Source organism: Talpa occidentalis, unplaced genomic scaffold (genome assembly GCF_014898055.3).
Source record: "Talpa occidentalis isolate TD23 unplaced genomic scaffold, MPIMG_talOcc4v2.1 talOcc4.3, whole genome shotgun sequence".
Lineage (NCBI taxonomy): Eukaryota > Metazoa > Chordata > Mammalia > Eulipotyphla > Talpidae > Talpa > Talpa occidentalis.
In genome coordinates this window covers 110,806,825-110,822,718 of record NW_023603184.1, presented here as the reverse complement: position 1 = coordinate 110,822,718, position 15,894 = coordinate 110,806,825, and the positions used below count along the sequence as shown (strand labels likewise).

General features: G+C 39.0%; 1 protein-coding gene and 1 long non-coding RNA gene across 5 annotated transcripts in view; one reads left to right on the top strand and one right to left on the bottom strand.

Annotated features, from left to right (window-relative positions):
- Positions 1-12,489, bottom strand: part of LOC119256002 (uncharacterized) — a 104,316-nt gene extending 91,827 nt beyond the window's left edge. For all 3 annotated transcript variants that reach the window (XR_005127603.2, XR_008553606.1, XR_008553605.1), the window contains exon 1: positions 12,360-12,489. This is a non-coding gene — a long non-coding RNA (uncharacterized LOC119256002). The remainder of the gene's footprint in view (positions 1-12,359) is intronic.
- Positions 12,490-14,623: 2,134 nt separating this feature from the next.
- The window catches only part of PDE1A (phosphodiesterase 1A), a 282,559-nt gene continuing 281,288 nt past the window's right edge, over positions 14,624-15,894 (top strand). Inside the window, exon 1 of one of the 2 annotated variants that reach the window (XM_054699907.1) lies at positions 14,624-14,739. In XM_054699907.1, the coding sequence (XP_054555882.1) occupies positions 14,639-14,739 (101 nt within the window). In that variant the 5' untranslated portion in view covers positions 14,624-14,638. The remainder of the gene's footprint in view (positions 14,740-15,894) is intronic. The other variant, XM_037523665.2, reaches the window with a different exon arrangement.

The window sequence follows — 15,894 nt, the reverse complement described above, 5'->3', positions numbered from 1 at the left end:
GCTGCTCTGGTTATTCTTAACACTGTAGAGTGATTTTTCTATGATCTTAGGTATGGGTTTAGGGGACAGATAGCTGGAGACAAGAATGTTGGTTCTAATCATAACTCACTATTGCAGACTCAAATCTTAGTTCCAAAGAATATTTAGATTCATTTAAAAATCTCTATTCAGGTGCAGTGGTTGAGTGCTGGGCTGCGAGGCTGCCCTCTGTGGCGCCGGTTCATTCCCCAGCAGCCGGGGAGTGCCCTACAAAAAAAATAAATAAATAAATAAAGGGCCTCCCCAGTGGTGCAGTGGTTGAGCACTGGGTTGCGAAGCTGCCCGCAACCTCTGCGGCGCTGGTTCGATCCCCGGCTGCTCCCCGGCCACTGGAGGAGGGTCCCACATGGCACGCAGACCTCTCCTGCCGCCCACTGCTCCCGTCAGCAGTGTACTTCGGTCCTTCTGCCTGCTCTGCTCCCCTCTCTGGCTCTGGTGAATTCTCTCACCCTCCCAGGCTTCTGACTGTACCCAGTGCTTGTATAAATAAATAAATAAATAAATCTTTAAAAAAAATTAAAATCTCTATTCATATTATACACTCTGATTTACATATTAAAAGCATAAGAGAAGCCTTTCTCTTGTGTAATCTGTTGGTAAGATAGTTATTAGATTGATTCTGGAATTTAAAGCAAAACACTTGTAATGGAGCCAAATATGTAAAGATATTTTGCTTATATGCATGAAATAAAAATAAAATGGAGTTAAGAAATAAAAAAAATACTGGAGAAGAAAAGACATCTAAAATTCTCCTAATTAATCATTCATGAAGAACCAATCACATGCCAGTACCATTTCAAACAATATCTCTTTTTCTTCACACCATCTATGAGGATATGGCTTTTCATGCATACGCTTAACAAAAATATTGGAGGAACAGACCTTATTTCAAGCACTGTTCTAGAAGCTGTAGGCATAGAGAAAGCAAAAGAGACATGGCACTGTTTTTATGGAGTTTCCATTTGAGAAAGAACAATACACCATAAACAAGCAAACACAGGGCAATGTGACTGGAAGTGCCACCTGAAGAGGACTAGCATTTTTGCTTGGATGGACAGATCAAGGATCCTGGAAACAGCATCTATTTTAAGATATGAGGAGAGGACACTGGTGTTGGTGGAAAAATAGGAATACCAATAGATCTTTTAGGAAAGAGCTTTATATGTTTAAAAAATTTAAAAAAGAAGATGAAAAAGAAGAAAAGGCCAGTGTGGCTAGAGAAAAATCAGTGAAAGAAGCCTTCCAGAAGGTTGCTTTTAATATATAAATCAGAGTGTATCACTTTCTTGTTCAAAATCTTTTAGGAATTTCTCATTATACATAGAACAAAATTCTGAGGCCTCCAAGTTTCTGCACAATATGACTCCTGTTGTCCATCAAACCAAACATCCTCTAGTTTACTCCCCACCAGCAACACAATCCTGTTGATTTTCTAGTATGTCAAGCACCCCCAGCCTAAGGATTTTTATCTGCTATTCCCTATGTTTGCTGTTCTGTTACTATGGATATGTACATAACTTCACTTTTTCATCATGTCATTTTAATTCTTTGCTCAAATGTTATATCCTTAGAGAAGCCTTTCCTGAATACAATGTAGATGCTAAGCCCCTTCTACATCTCTTCCTTTACTCTGTTTCTTATAGTTGCTATGGCTGCATAAGAAATTACATTCTTAGTTGCTTAAAGCAACAGTAATAATTTATTATCGCCCACATTTTGTGTGAGCCAGGAATTTGAGAGTGGTTCAGTTGGTCAGTTCTGACTTAGTGTTTGTTAGGTTTCTGTCAGACAGTGGCTGTGGTTGCTGTTTTCTCTCAGCGTTCCTTCACATGTCTGGTACCGGATTTACAAGACACAACAAACTGAGGACTGGAATAGGTGAGGCTTTTCCAAGGAAAAATCAACCTTCTCTTTCTCTATAGAATCTCTATAGCATAATGGCTTCAGGGCAGTTAGAATTCTTACATAGTCTCAAAGATCCAAAGGCTAATGGAGAGAGCGTGAGAGAGGGAAGATGTATTGCCACTTACGATCTTGTCTTGGGAAGTTAAGCAATGTTATTTCTGGAGGGTGAAGTGTCAATATGATACTTCGATGGAGAAGTGTCCATATGACATTGCCTTTTGATGGAGAAGTATCAATATGACATTGTAAGAACATGTAGGGGAGGATATATATATACTCCAATGTTTGGAAAACAAGTCTGCCACATTGCTTTACTCTTTCTCCAAAATGGTTTTTATTCTGTTTATTGCCCATTTCCTCTCACTAGAATGAGCCCTATAAAGGCGTGAAAATGAGTGACTTCTTTGCTGTTAGTAAATCTTTTTCAACACCTACATTGATGATTAGCATATAGAAGGTACTGAACATTTTTTGTTATTGTGTTTTTGAATGAATATTTCCTGAATCAATGATCTATGATGCTTTGGGAATATTATGAAAACCAGCGTTTTAGTGATTCAAGAAGGAAAATTTTATAGTATTCTGTATAGTGTCCCATAAATGCAATAAGAAAATAGAATACACTAAAATTTCCTATAAGAGTTAGTTTTCATATAAAACACTGTTAAAAGAAATAGAAGAAGACACAAAGAAATGGAAAGACATCCCCTGCTCATGGATTGGAAGAATAAACATTATTAAAATGGCCATCCTACCAAAAGCAATATACAGATTCAATGCTATTCCAATCAAAATCTCAATGGCATTCTTCAAAGAAATAGAACAATTATTGATGAAATTCATATGGAATCACCAAAAACCCCGAATAGCCAAAGCTCTATTGAAAAAAAAAGAAGGAAATGGAGGCATCACACTCCCAGACTTCAAACTATACTACAAAGCCATAATCATCAAAACTGCATGGTATTGGAACAAGAACAGACATACAGACCAATGGAATCGAATAGAAAATCCAGAAATAAACCCACAGATTTATGGTCAACTAATCTTTGACAAAGGAGCAAAGACTATGCATTGGAGCAAAGAAAGTTTGTTCAATAAATGGTGCTGGGAAAACTGGGTCGCTACATGCAAAAGAATGAAGCTTGACCACTACCTCACACCATACACAAAAATAAACTCAAAATGGATTAAAGAACTAGACATAAGACCTGAAACCATAAAATACATAGAAGGAAATATAGGCGAAACACTACGGGATTTGCACAGCAAAGACATCTTTACAGACACATCACCCAAAGCAGTGATAGTGAAGAGAAAGATAAACAGCTGGGACTACATCAAATTAAAGAGCTTCTGCACAGCAAAAGAGACAATAACAAAAACAAAGAGAAACCCCACCAACTGGGAGAACATTTTTGCACCCAACACTAATGATAAAGGACTGATCACAAAAATCTGCAAAGAGCTGATGAGACTCAGCAACAACAAAGAAAATAATCCAGTCAAAAAATGGGCAGAAGAGCTAAAAAGAAACTTCTCTGAAGAGGAAATGCAAATGGCCAACAGACATATGAAAAAATGTTCAACATCACTTGTAATCAGGGAAATGCAAATCAAAACTACCATGAGATACCATCTCACACCAGTGAGAATGGCACATATTAAAAAAACTAGCAACAACAAATGTTGGCGAGGATGTGGAGAAAAAGGAACTCTTGTGCACTGTTGGTGGGAGTGCAAACTGGTCCAACCACTATGGAGAGCTGTGTGGAGATATCTGGACCTACTAAACATAGAGCTTCCATATGATCCAGCAATTCCACTCCTAGGTATTTACCCAAAGGACACAGAAACATCAATTCCAAAGAGCACCTGCACTCCTATGTTTATAGCAGCACTGTTTACAATAGCTAAGCTTTGGAAACAACCCAAATGCCCAAAAATAGATGACTGGATCAAGAAGATGTGGTACATATATACCATGGAATATTACTCAGCATTCAAAAAAGATAAACACATGCAATTTGCAGCAACATGGATGGCACTGGAAGGGATCATGCTCAGCGAAATAAGCCAAAAAGAAAAAGAAAAATACCGGATGGTCTCACTCATAGCAGGAATCTAGAAAACTTAAATAAGGGACCAGGAAAATGAATATAAGAAAGTGAAAATCAAAATCAACAAAAAACTATGAACCAGAGACACTTTTTGGGGGTGGGGGGCGGGAGGGGAAGGATTGGGGTCAGAATGGGGTGTTTGCAATTGTATGGGGGAATATAAAAATAAAATTTAATATTAAAAAAAAAAAAAAAAAAAAAAAAAAAGAGTTAGTTTTCATGATGAATGCCTAAATAGAAAAGGAAATAATGCTTCTTTTATAGTATTTTGGAAAAGTTATGATTTTTTAATATTATACTTCTCACTTGACACAAATCACAACAGTTTGAGGAGTATTAATAAAGATATTAATCTTTTAGTCACATTTATACAAATGTTTTCACTTAGTTCACACTATTATCAATGAAGTTGAACTGGGCAGACTTTTATTCTCATTTCCAATGGGCCTAAATTTCTGCTTATCTTAAGCAAATTACTGATATCTAGAAGGAAAATATTCTTTGGGTCATTACTGAAAGGACTGTAACTTTTTTGAAGTAAAAAAATATTCACTTGAAATCCATTCTCCATTAGCGCTCAGAGTAGTGGTTTGTAATACAAGTGGGGGTATGCCTTAACATTATCCTTTTAATAATAAGCCTCAGTGACATAACAATCTCTATACCAGGAGGGAAAAATTATGACTTTCATTCAAATTAAAAAAACTTAAATGCTTACAAAGAAGGGTTGAGAAGTTAATTGCATACCGCCAGCAAATGTATAAGCATTTAAGAAGATGTTGCAAAGGGGCTCCCCCTGGTGGCGCAGTGGTTGAACGCTGGGCTGCGACGCTGCCCGCAGCCTCTGCAGCACCGGTTCGATCCCCAGCCACCGGGGAGGGTCCCACATGGTGCACAGACCTCTCCTGCCGCACCCGCTGCTCCCCTCAGCAGTGTATTTTGTCAGTCTGCCTGTTCTGTTCCCTGCTCTGGCTCTGGTGAATTCTCTCACCCTCCCATGCTTCTGACTGTACCCAGTGCTTATATAAATAGATAAATCTTAAAAAAAATCATAAAAAAAGTTGCAAAGGAGAAGGCAAAATAATCATTCACAGATAACATAACTATCTAATCGAAACTCCAAAATGATTAACAAAATCAGAAGTAATAGTAGCAACTTATCTGGAAAGAATATATTATAAAAATATCAATAGTTTTCTTATAAATAGCAATGATTATAAGACAATGTAGAAAATCAACATATAGTAACAAAACATAAAACACTTAGGACTGGTCATAAATATGCAGCAATAAACTAAGAGATAATGCAGTACAAAATTTAAGGAACGCACCTCCTCATTTTCCTGTTAGATCAGAATGAGTCGGATTTTAAATGACAAAATCGTCATTGGCAACAAGACTACAGAAAACTGAGACTTCCTGTTTTCACCACCAGAACTTACTGTCTGTGACTTACTGTCACAAAAAGGAAATGTGCCATCCAAGAACACAGCCAAACCTGTGAAGGTGATTTTTTCGATAATTCTGGAGGATCTTGTCTTTTAAGTCCTAGAATGAACAACAAACTTGAAGTTTCTTTTGCTCTGGATGACACATGTGGGTTAGAAAGCCCTCATTAAATTTGGACCCAGAAAGAGAACTAATAGATCACTTAGAAAGTGGACAAAAGATAGAATTCTCCAGAAAAAAGGCTGGGGCTGAAGCCAACCCCCTCCAAGGAATATGAAACCAGATTTCTAACAGAGGTTTCCAAGCTTCTCTCCCTCCTGGGATTCCAGACACCAGGAATTTTTGAAAACTAAATGACAATGTCTGGCAGCCCTAAGCAAGGCTTGGAGGAAAATGTTAGTTTTTATTCCTTAGAAAAAGCAGTACATCCACTTCTGAGTGCTGACAAGATCTTCACGGGATGGTACTCCAAGACAGGATGGAAGCTCCTCACAGAGCCACAGGGAGAAGAGCACATGCACAAGAGCCATCACAGACCTGTCCAGCCAGGCTGCTGGGTCACTTCCCTATGCCCACACTTCTGGTCTACTGCACTATCAGGACAGGCCTCTGAAGGCTGGTAAGACCAAGTCCTCAGGAGGAAATTGCCACTACCAAATGGCTGACTCCTCAGGGGCTGGGTACATATGGCTAGTATTTGTCTCCTCTGACTAGGCAGCCAGGAACAGGTAGTTCTCAGCAAGGAAACTGGGAGAAAGATTTGGTCTCAAACCTCCCTTGAAGAGACTGGAGGTGAGGCAGGAAAAGGCCCCTGAGAGTACAGTTTCCTGGGAATCTTACAGCCTGGACTGGGACAAGATAAACACAAAGGCATTTATAAGCAGTGACAAGACTCAGTCCCCTGGAACACTCAGGGTAGGCCTGACAGCCTGGCTTAGGGCAGGGCAGCTGAAAGTTGGGCCTGACAATGTGGGACACTTAGCAGATGCACCTGATGAAACAGTGGAAGGATCTCAGGGGATGATGCACCTGTGGTGTAGACCTGCAGGGGTCATGGAGGTCACAGTATTGGTGGGCAAGGAGGGTACCATAAACTTTTGGATTGGTTCCATCAGCAGTCAGGGCCAAGACATGGGCTGGGCTTGGGAACCCAATGCCTGTAGCTCCTTGGCAGGTACCAGAGCTTGACTTGGACTTGAATATAAAGTTTCTAGGCATGGAGGCTGAGGTGAATTAGGCACAGTCTGGGATGTCCTCTTTAAAGAGTCAGGCTTGAAGAAATAGTCCTTACACCTCAAGTTTGAGCCACTACTGAAAGTGGCAGTGCAGATTCACCCTCCTACAGAGTCCTCCTGAGGCAAAGCTGGTGGCAGTTGAATTCTTAGGCACTTCAGATTATTCCTGTGCCACGTCCCATATTTGAGCCCTCAGCTCCTAGGGTCCTCTCCCAAGCATGGGCCCACTGGGAACGTGCTGCAGTACAGTGGTAGTAGAAGAGACACCAAAGGAGAACCTGTTGCTGAATATCAAGTGTGAGGAGCCTCGTGAGAAGAACAATCATGAGGACAATCATGATGGGGTGGGGTGGGGGGGGGTCAGACTGTATACCAGAGACAGTGGAAGAGGCTCAGAAACAGAAAGAACTTATCAAAGTTGAAATTCAGAAGGTTCTGAAAGAAAAAGATGAACTTAACGCAGACCTGAGTTCTATGGAAAAATCTCTCTCTGATCTCTTCAAGAGAGAACAGAAGGTAGTGGTCAAAGGCCATTGCAGGAATGATGAGTCACTACTGAAGTGTGTTGAGGATTACACAGTAATAACTGAAAAGGAAGGCCTAAGATACCAGACTTTGAAGGCTAATGTAGCAGAAAAACTCAAACTGGCAATTAGGAAATTGCACAAGCAGAGATGCTGGACTTCTGATTGAGCCAGAGGAAGGGCAGCTCTGTTTCCAGTCCTGGAGAAGACAACTAAGGAGAAGACTAAAGAACTGACTGGAATTGCGATGACCATTTTTCCAAATGGAAAAGATCTAGCGTGGAAGTCCTTGACTTGTGCCATCTCTCCCTCCTGTTCCAGTCTGACTCTGTTAGAAGGTTTCATATACTTTCTTTTTGCTTAATCTCAAGTCTGTCTAAAAATAGCTTGCTGTAAATAGAAGGTTAAAGTTTCATCTTAGCTTAAAGAAAAAAGAATTGAGACAGTGAAGGCTTTGGAATTACAGGCATTTAGGTTTAAATCCTGACTCCATCATGTGCTACCTGGAGGGCTTAGCCTCTCTGAGCTCAGTTTTCCTATCTACAAAGTGGTCATAATAAAGAATTGAAATACTGATGCCTGATTGACAGATAATGTATACCTGGAAAAAGCAATTGAAAATGATGCTTATTAAATGTAATTTAAAATTCATCAAAATCTTATTAGTAAAATTGTGAGACTTACATAATAGACAGATGGAGCAATAAAACAGCACAGATGCTTCAGAGACAACTACTAGTATATACAAAAATATATCGTTTGGTGAAGGCCACATTCAAATCAATGAGAGTAGAAGAAAAATTTCAACAAAGGGTTCTGGATTATGGGTGAAATCTTTGGGAAAAAAGTAGTTAAACATGTCCCTTTCACATATACAGATAAATTCCACATAAATTAGAGCACTGAACAAAATTAAAGTGTACATCAATTATAATAAAATCTAAGTCGGTAAGTATTGGATATGTACATGTATAAAAACTTTAAAGGCATACCTGAACCATAGAGAAGAAATGAACAGATTTGACTACATTCGCTTAAAAGTTAGTTTGCCCTGAGATTAGAATATTCATATATTGCAGATCAGGGAATACATTTAAATAAATGTTAAGGAATTTATAATAGATTTATAACTCTCAAAGCAATAATTATTCTATATAAGTTTGTCCTTAAGAAACAGGTATGTAGACAAGCACTTTGTGCTGAATATTTGTGCAAAAATATTCATTAAAAGATTATTTATGATAAAGGAAACTTGGAAAAATTAATTAGTGGTGTGCTGTCTCATGGTGCAAATGATAGTATATTATGTAGCAGCTGAATGAACAATTTTTAAGAAAATTTAAAGGAGTAGTAAACACTCATAGTAAATTTTAAAAGGATAAAGGAGTGTACAATTTTATACACCTGCATATCATAAAATGAATTTAGTGGTTATTTTCCTCAGGGCTTATGGGTGGCTTTCATTTTTCACTTTGCACTATTGTTTCAAATTCTCTATATATGTATTTTTTTTATTAAGAATATGTGAAAATGGTGTGCTTCATATCATATGGAGTAAAATATGGAGTAAAATCATATGGAGTAAAACTATAAAACATACATGTAGATGATCTCAGTTTATAAAAACTTTTATTTTTTAAATCTAAAGGAGAAAAGAGTCTTAAAATAAAGTTTTAAGTCTAATACAACAATTCCTGGGCAGGAATTTGGTGATTAAAAGAGCAGATTAGATGAATCACTTAGAAGAAAAAGGTACACAGTAATTGCAAATCACCTACTGAGTTTTCTGTAACTACCACAAGCCCTACTTATATTCATTTTTACTTCTGCTGGTGATCAATTACATATGCTTAATTTCATATGGCTTAAATTTTGATATTTTGGTCTAGCAACATAAAACATTACTTGATGTCTCCAAACTCTGAAAGACTACAAACTTATGTCTAATATTTTAAAGTTATATTACTATTTTTACATTCTATTGGTAACAATTATAGCATATTACACTTAAAAATTTATACTCAAATATTCACATCTTGATTTATCAACTTTAGATAGTACCATTTAATTTCCCACAATATAAACTAAGAATATTGGTGATCGTAAAATTGACTCCACCTCTCATCCCCATACTTTTCTGGCTGAGCCAGGACTCGAACCCACGCTGCAGAGGCTGCAGACTGCTTTACAGCATGGCGCTCAACCCGTTGTGCTACCGGGGAGGCCCCCTCATCCCCATACTTTCCTTTCAATATTTGGCAGCCATCATATCATTTTTATTTATAGTCAGGATATCTTGTATCTGTAATAAAATAATGGTTTTCCCTCTCATACTTTTCCCTCTGGAAAATGAAAACAATTTTTAAATTAAATATTTCAGAAATACTGAAAGGTATAAAGATATTACCTGTTAACATATATTTATACCCTTTTGAAAAAATAAAACACTTCTAAAATAGTTGAAGAACCTGTGGATTTTAATAGCATTCCCCTTTCTCCTTTCCAGACATTACCATTTTTCAGAATTTAATATTTATCATTCCTATGCATTTCTTTAACTTCTTACTAGCTACATATGCATTTCCCAGTGAATAAAACAACATAATTATGTTGTCTAAATTCTTAATGTACTTGATATTTTCTCATCATTAGTATCATGAGATCTATTTATGCATATAAACTTTTTACTGTGTCATACATTTTTACTATTCATACTTTTACAATGGGCAGTAATCATGTTTGGCCTTTCTCTAAAGGGAAATATCTTTATTTTAATGGACAGTAAACTTAGGGGTCATTTACCCCAGAGGGAGTACTAAAATCTCTAAAAGAGGATTAAGAAAATTATTTGGGGCCTCCCCGGTGGCGCAGCAGTTGAGCGCTGGGTTGCGAAGCTGCCAGCGGCCTCTGCGGCGCTGGTTTGATCCCCGGCTGCTCCCCGGCCACAGGAGGAGGGTCCCACATGGCGCGCAGACCTCTCCTGCCGCCCGCTGCTCCCCTCAGCAGTGTACTTTGGTCCTTCTGCCTGCTCTGCTCCCCACTCTGGCTCTGGTGAATTCTCTCACCCTCCTGCGCTTCTGACTGTACCCAGTGCATGTATAAACAAACAAACAAACAAATAAATAAATAAATAAAAATATGCCTCTATTAAAAAAAAAAAGAAAATTATTTGGCAATACATACAACATTCCACCCTGTGACTATGTCAATATTTTACAATTAAAAGGAAATTAAATAGTTTTAAAAAATTGTCACTATAAACATTCTTGTGTATATCTCCTGTAATGGACTTAATGTTTATGGCCCTCCTACCATTCATATACAGAAACCTAATTTCCAATATAATGGTTAGGAAATGGGCCATTTGGTGGTGATTAGCCTCTAAGGGCAGAGACATCATGAATAGGATTAGTGCCCTTTAAGAGGACCCAGAACTCCCTTGACTCTTCTGCTCTTTACCACACAGCTAATATTGTCATTAACCTTCTCAGGAAGAACCAGGCGCTCACCATACACTGAATCTATTAATGCTTTTATCTTAGATTTTCTGGCTTCCAATATTGGGAAAAATAAATTTCTATTCTTCATAAGCAACCTAGTCTATGGCATTTTGCTTTTGTAGCCCTAATGAACTACGATAGGAAAGGATTTTAGAATATGTACACCTTCAATTTTTCTTGATATTGGCAAACTGCTTTCCAAGGACTATAGTATCTTGGTTCATAAAATAACAATGTGCACTGCCACTTTTTTATGGATATTTTAAATACATCTTTGAGAGCAGAGATATTTGTTGATTCTTTCATAAAAGAAAAATTAGTTAAAAATTATTAAGTAAATGTAGCTAGGATTACAAATGAAGGCACAGTGAAGGTTGTTGTAGTGCCTGCAAGGCACAAAGCAGGTTCTCTATTGATTCAGGCAGATGGCTAAAGGAGGAGTCCTGGAGCCCTCAGTGGCTTTTTCAGGCTTTTAATGATCTTTCTACATCATTTGTAGTGAGGCAAGTAGGTGCAGGGCAGGCAGAGAGGCCTGGGGGCCAGAAGGCTGGCAGGCCTCCTAGCCCTAGGCAAATCTTTACTCTTTCTGGGCTCTCTGGCCTTCTCTTTCAGTATCTTCGCTGGTCTCCAATGCACTATGGCACACGGGCCTCAGTCACCCCCATCCTCTGTGACTCTGTCCTCATATGCTCAGTCTCTTGGCTCAGGTGTGCCCACTTATTCACGCCCACACCACTTCCAGGTGCCGCCATCAGGCACAGGTGTTAAGACCACAGTTGTGGATCACTGATGCTAATGGCAGGAGGGCAGAAAAAACCTGACAACTTCCACTTACCCTACAGTTGTCAACCTAAATAAAACGGTAAGCTGAGGCAAGCTCAAAAATACCAGAAATTTAGTTTTTTTTTTAGGAACTGCAAATTCAAGACACACAAACTTATAGTGGGTCTGTTGAGGGTTTGGGGCAGGCTATGTCATGGACAAGGAGTGCAAAGAAGGGGGCTTTTAACTAGTGGATAAGAGTCAATTCCATGGGCTTGAGGATGGGGAGAGGTTCTTGATGGATGTTACTTGGTCAAGGGATAAATCTCAATTTTCTGTAAATTAGGAATTTACTGGAAATCAGTATTTAAATTTCATTTTCGAAGGAGGCATGCACGGATTGTCCATTTCATATCCTTCAGTTCCATTTTTTACTGAAGTCCTTCACAAGGTAAAATCAGTATTTTCAGAGTAAAGACTAACTTTTCTGACAACATTGATAAACATTCCTAGGCGTTAGGTTGTGAGTGTTTTAAGCTGTCTATTAGCTAAAGATATTAAAGGTGAAGCTCTGTAAATAACTTGGTAAGAGAGAGAAAAACTGAAGTGGTCACTTGTTTTTTCAGAAACTATTTTCCATTCACCTTATTTCCATTTTTTACCGAAGAGTCGTGGAAGACCAGCTGAAGACCATCCAGTTGCTCCCACCTGTCAGTGGCCTGAGCAGCGGCCTGCAGCCCAGGTTCCGTGGCAGGCGGGGCACCCGGGTCCCGAGTGGGGAGCTGCTGCCGACCCAAGGAGGCACCTGCATGCCGTCAGACGTACCTGGGACTCGGGACCAGAGCAGTCCGCTCACCCTGAAACTCCGTGTTGGTCACAGGAGCGGCGGCCTGCTCTTTCGGTCTCTTGCGACAGTGGGTAGAAGTGGAGACTACGCACGACCTCTCTGGATGGTGCCTGGAGACAAAGCTGCGCATGCGTAGAACTTCCCTGGCGGCGTCCACCCCTGACCAGCAGAGCAAGTTCCCGGCAGGGGAGGGGCCGGCGCTGGCCTCAGGTGCACAGGCTGCGTTCCACAGAGCAGTGGTCGGCAGGTGAGCCTAAGACGCCCCTCTGAAAGGCTGGTGGGCAGCCCTGGGATCAGCAGCCGCCAGGAGGCACGGGCTGGAAGTTGGCCTGCTGGTGAAGCTGCCGTGATAGGAGCTGCTCCAGGGCCAGCAGCAACTTCAGCGCCGCCCCCCAGCCAGAGTCCTCAGGGATAGGACTGACATGAGGCCCGTTCTCAGTGGCAACGATGGAGCAAGCTGGCAGGAGAAGCCCTCCCAGGTTCTCCTGGGATTTATGAGGCAATCCCATCACTTTGCCTTTTGTAGAAGGACGACCCCATTTGGAAACCAAGGTTGGTGCCTCCTAAGTGGGCTCCTGATGCAAGGAATTTGAGCACATCAGGGCTCCCCAGACGTTGTGAAAAGTTTCTCTTTAAGTTACAATGTGAATCCACAACAATGCTGTATGATTCCACTCTGGGAATCCTGGGAAAACAAGCCTTTTGTAATCTGTAGATCATACAGCACTTTCTATAAAATTTCACGGAGGTTTTTCACATATGTTATACAATTCTGACTACTAGATTCTAGACAGCGTTGTTTAGAGAGGCATAGTAACTTTATGTTGGAAGACTTCTTGTCAGTGAAATCAGAGTTACTGGTTTGGAAGGACTGCTTTTAAATTTGGGGAATGTCTGCTTCTCAGTTTCCTCTAATATTAAAAAAGGGTATTACCTATCTCATGGAATTTTTGTAAGAGTTTAAAAAGGTAATACTGTTGGGTACTGGGAACTGTGACACATGGCAAGCACTACGTACATATTAGAAATATTGCTATCTACTTACTATCTATGAATATCTCTACCTTAAACCCCATATAATAGACAGTTTTTCTTGTAGGGAGGAACAAAATTATACCTGGGTTTCCAAACAAACAAGAAATAATACTTTTAAGTATATATGTTTTTTTAGCAGCTTGTAGCTAGCATAGCTGTTATGGATCATACTCAAGATCTGTGCTTATTTCAAAGAAAGCTGGCAATGTGTTCGGAGCTTGACAGACGACTCAGTTCTGACTCCTTTTATGTCCACTTTCTCTTATTTTTCTTCTAAAATACACATGCAGTGCAGCATCAATTTCTCTCCTTTCACTCCCTCTCCCCCTACACACACACACACACACACAGACACTCCCCTTCAACATGCACACAAGCATGCACTCTAGTTTCATTTTATTTATTATTTAATCCCTAAAGGATTCACAGAGCAGGCTGTGTGCAGCTGCTGTGTTTTCCACTGGTTAAATTGGCAGCTACCTCCTGTGTAAGTTGCTAGGAGAAGGTGAATAAGCATGATTACAGCATCCTTGATGTACATATTCTTTCAATAACAACCTGTAGAGCTACGTGGTCTGTCTTCTCTGCGGTTCCGTGTGTGCTATTTTCTCATTGTCATTAATATTTGTTGCATTTATTGTTAGAGGGTGATATGTTTTTAAGTGTTGGTTCCAGATCAATTAAGAGACAAAAACCCTGGCATTTAAAACAGGCATCTTTTTTTTTTCTCAGGGTGGTGCTGCTGATACTGGTTCCTACCATCTGTTTTCTTATTACATCCTGCCTTCCTTCCGTTGGTGGAGAGGAATTCAGTTTCTTCTGGTGCGCTAAAGTCATTCACATTTCTCTTGTGCATAATAGATCTCATAAACTGTAGGAATTCTGATGTGCTTCAGTGCACGGAAGAGTAACAAATGAGCTGCTTCTGGGGAGAGCCGGAGCGCTCAGTCGGTCAGTAGAACAGTAGCGGGCTCACATGTGCGGATTGTTCCCGTGAGGTCAGAGATCTGTTTATACTGATGTCTGCTTGAGCGGGTGATGTGGTGAGCAGTGGATATGCCTGTCAAAGTCAATAGCAATTTTGGCAGAGGCTGCCCTCAGCTTTGTAAATCTGCAATGTTTTGATAGATAAGAGATGCAACTGTAAACTGAGCTTTATAGTAGACTGAGGAATGCTTGTTCTAGCTACTGAAAATGACTGTGTTGTCCTAGGAGTATCATCATGGGGTCTACTGCTACAGAAATCCAAGAACTGGAAACCACCACTTTTAAGTATCTCATAGGAGAACAGACTGAAAAAATGTGGCAACGCCTGAAAGGAATGTAAGTAAGCTTTTTGCTCGGTTATATGCTTTTCTTCCCCCTCCCCCAAATATGATTATTTTATTACTAATTGTTGGCATTGTCTGACTTTCTAAACTAGTGTTTTCTTTAGGATTTTCTCTTAAGCAATAACACATTTCAGTCTCAGCTAACAACTTGCTTAGTGAATGGATTGTTGTTTTTGCACCTGTATATTTTATGTAAAGTAACTCTTTAAGAATTAACTGCTATACTACATGGCTCCTTTCATACATTCTTTATGTGTTGCTTTCGATAGTCAGAGAAGTAATTAGGAAAACTGCCTGCCAGGATACTTGCAGAAATAAAATTTCCCTCAGGTAAATAGAGAAATTACTACTGGGAATTATTTATCTGTGATTAGATTAAAAAACAAGAACAGGATTAGCATGATAATAAATAATTATATTCCATTGTGCTTATTCCTTATGCTTTAATTAATATTTCTTTAAGAAAAAATATGTGGTAAAAATACTAGCGACACAACAAACATTGCTGAGTTTAGCTTTAAACAATTCACTTCTGAGAGTACAGAATAACTCACTTTATAAATAGACCTTTATTTAGTAAGATGGTTCAAGAGATGTGCTTATATCAAGCCTGAAATGTTAGGTACCTGAGTCGAACTTTAATTGCAATGTTATTCACTTCATTATTTAAACATTTAAGCTTTATTTCTCTGTATGCTACTAATTCCTACTTAGTGCTCTAGCACATTATATTTATGTGCTTCATTTTAATTATGTCATAATTTAAATATCAGACTTAACATTTGGTGTGAAATATGAATATTTACAGTCCTTGCAGTTGCTAAGCATATTTACAGAACTCAAATGCAATATTTTTGTTTTCCTATGATAATGGCTGGAGGAATCCTATGCTATGTGAAATATAGACTTTCTAGGATTCATATTTCTAATGCTGTTTGCACACTTTTAGAAAATGTAACTTCTGAGTAAATTCAATATTGCTGTTTTGATATCTATTATTTTTTAAAAGAAAAATTATATCAGATTTTAGAGGAAAAATTCTATTTGAGCATATTTAATAATGTCAATGTATTTAATGTACTCTATTTTTTTACACTTGAAGTAATATATGGGTTTAAGTATAAGATCACTTTACTAAACTAAAGAA